At 19.5% G+C, this 1,111-nt stretch overlaps 1 protein-coding gene across 1 annotated transcript in view, besides 5 other annotated features; it reads left to right on the forward strand.

Moving 5' to 3' along the window:
• The window catches only part of EDI_218550 (uncharacterized protein), a gene marked incomplete at both ends in the record, with an annotated part of 736 nt that extends 324 nt beyond the window's left edge, over positions 1-412 (forward strand). The window contains 2 exons of the mRNA XM_001733309.1: positions 1-76; positions 207-412. The exon at positions 1-76 is cut by the window's left edge and continues 324 nt beyond it. Of these exons, the coding sequence (XP_001733361.1) occupies positions 1-76; positions 207-412 (282 nt within the window). The remainder of the gene's footprint in view (positions 77-206) is intronic.
• Positions 78-176: a sequence feature (AT_rich).
• Positions 413-461: 49 nt separating the features above from the next.
• Positions 462-507: a microsatellite.
• A 230-nt stretch (positions 508-737) lies between these two features.
• Positions 738-809: a sequence feature (AT_rich).
• Positions 810-830: 21 nt separating this feature from the next.
• Positions 831-885: a microsatellite.
• Positions 886-948: 63 nt separating this feature from the next.
• Positions 949-1,085: a microsatellite.
• Between the last annotated feature and the right edge of the window lie 26 nt (positions 1,086-1,111).

Here is a 1,111-nt window from a genome sequence, read left to right on the forward strand (position 1 = left end):
ATCACAATTGTCTCATTGACTTCAGTTGTATCATCATTATCTCTTATTTCTCTATCTTTCTCTTTCTTTTTTTTACGTTTTATTTTAATTTAAAAAAAAGAAAATCAAATGAAATCTTAAAAATATTTTAAGTTCAAATTAAAATAAAAAGAAGAATGAATAATTAAATAATTAATCAATAATGAGAATAGGATATAATGAGGTAGTGATAACATCAACGTATTTTAATGATTTTATTAATTTAGAAATAGGAATTAAAAGATTTCAAGGAAATATGGAACAATTTCATTTTAATCCATTTCCTTTAAATGCATATTCAAGAAGATTATTTCCTAACATTGAAACATTTCATATTTATAATAAGTATGGTGAAATATTTAATGATGGAAGAATATTTAAAGAAATAGTATGATATAAAGTTAATTATTCAACATATTTAAAAGAGAAGGAAATATCTGTAAAAAAATTAGAATATACATAAAGATAGAGATAAATATAGAAATACAATACCACCAGAAGTTAAATCACTTGAATCTGAATGTTTTTATAACTGTGTTCACTGACATCAGTTACTGTACCAACATCAATTAATAAAATAATATATGATTGCTTTTGTGAATGTACATGATTAACATTACTAGATATTCAAACAACTATTAGTAAAATATGATCAGTTGTTTTTATACATGTTGATGTAAAGAAGAAATAAGGAAGAACGAAAGAATAACAAGATATTGTTTTAAATAATAATGAATAAACAATAAAATAATAACAAATGAAATATAATGTAATTTGAATTAGAAATAAATGACAATTGATTTAATTGATGTTCTTTTTTATTTCTCTTTCCTATTCTTTTCTTTCTTATTATTTATTCTTTTGTTTGTTAATGAACTATGAAGTATTCATTAATTATTCATTATTTCATTCATTTTTTATATTATTCTATTTATTTTTCTTATTCTTTATCATTTCTATTTCTTCATTTCTTATTTATTTCATTATTTATTCTTTTCTATTTTATCTTTTATGTTTTGTATTTTATTATTCTTTTTATCTTTCTTATTATTGTTTATCTTTATTTTCTTGTTCTCATTTCTTGTGTTTATTA

Source organism: Entamoeba dispar, genomic scaffold, assembly GCF_000209125.1.
Source record: "Entamoeba dispar SAW760 scf_1105229460215 genomic scaffold, whole genome shotgun sequence".
NCBI classification, from domain to species: Eukaryota; Evosea; order Mastigamoebida; family Endamoebidae; genus Entamoeba; species Entamoeba dispar.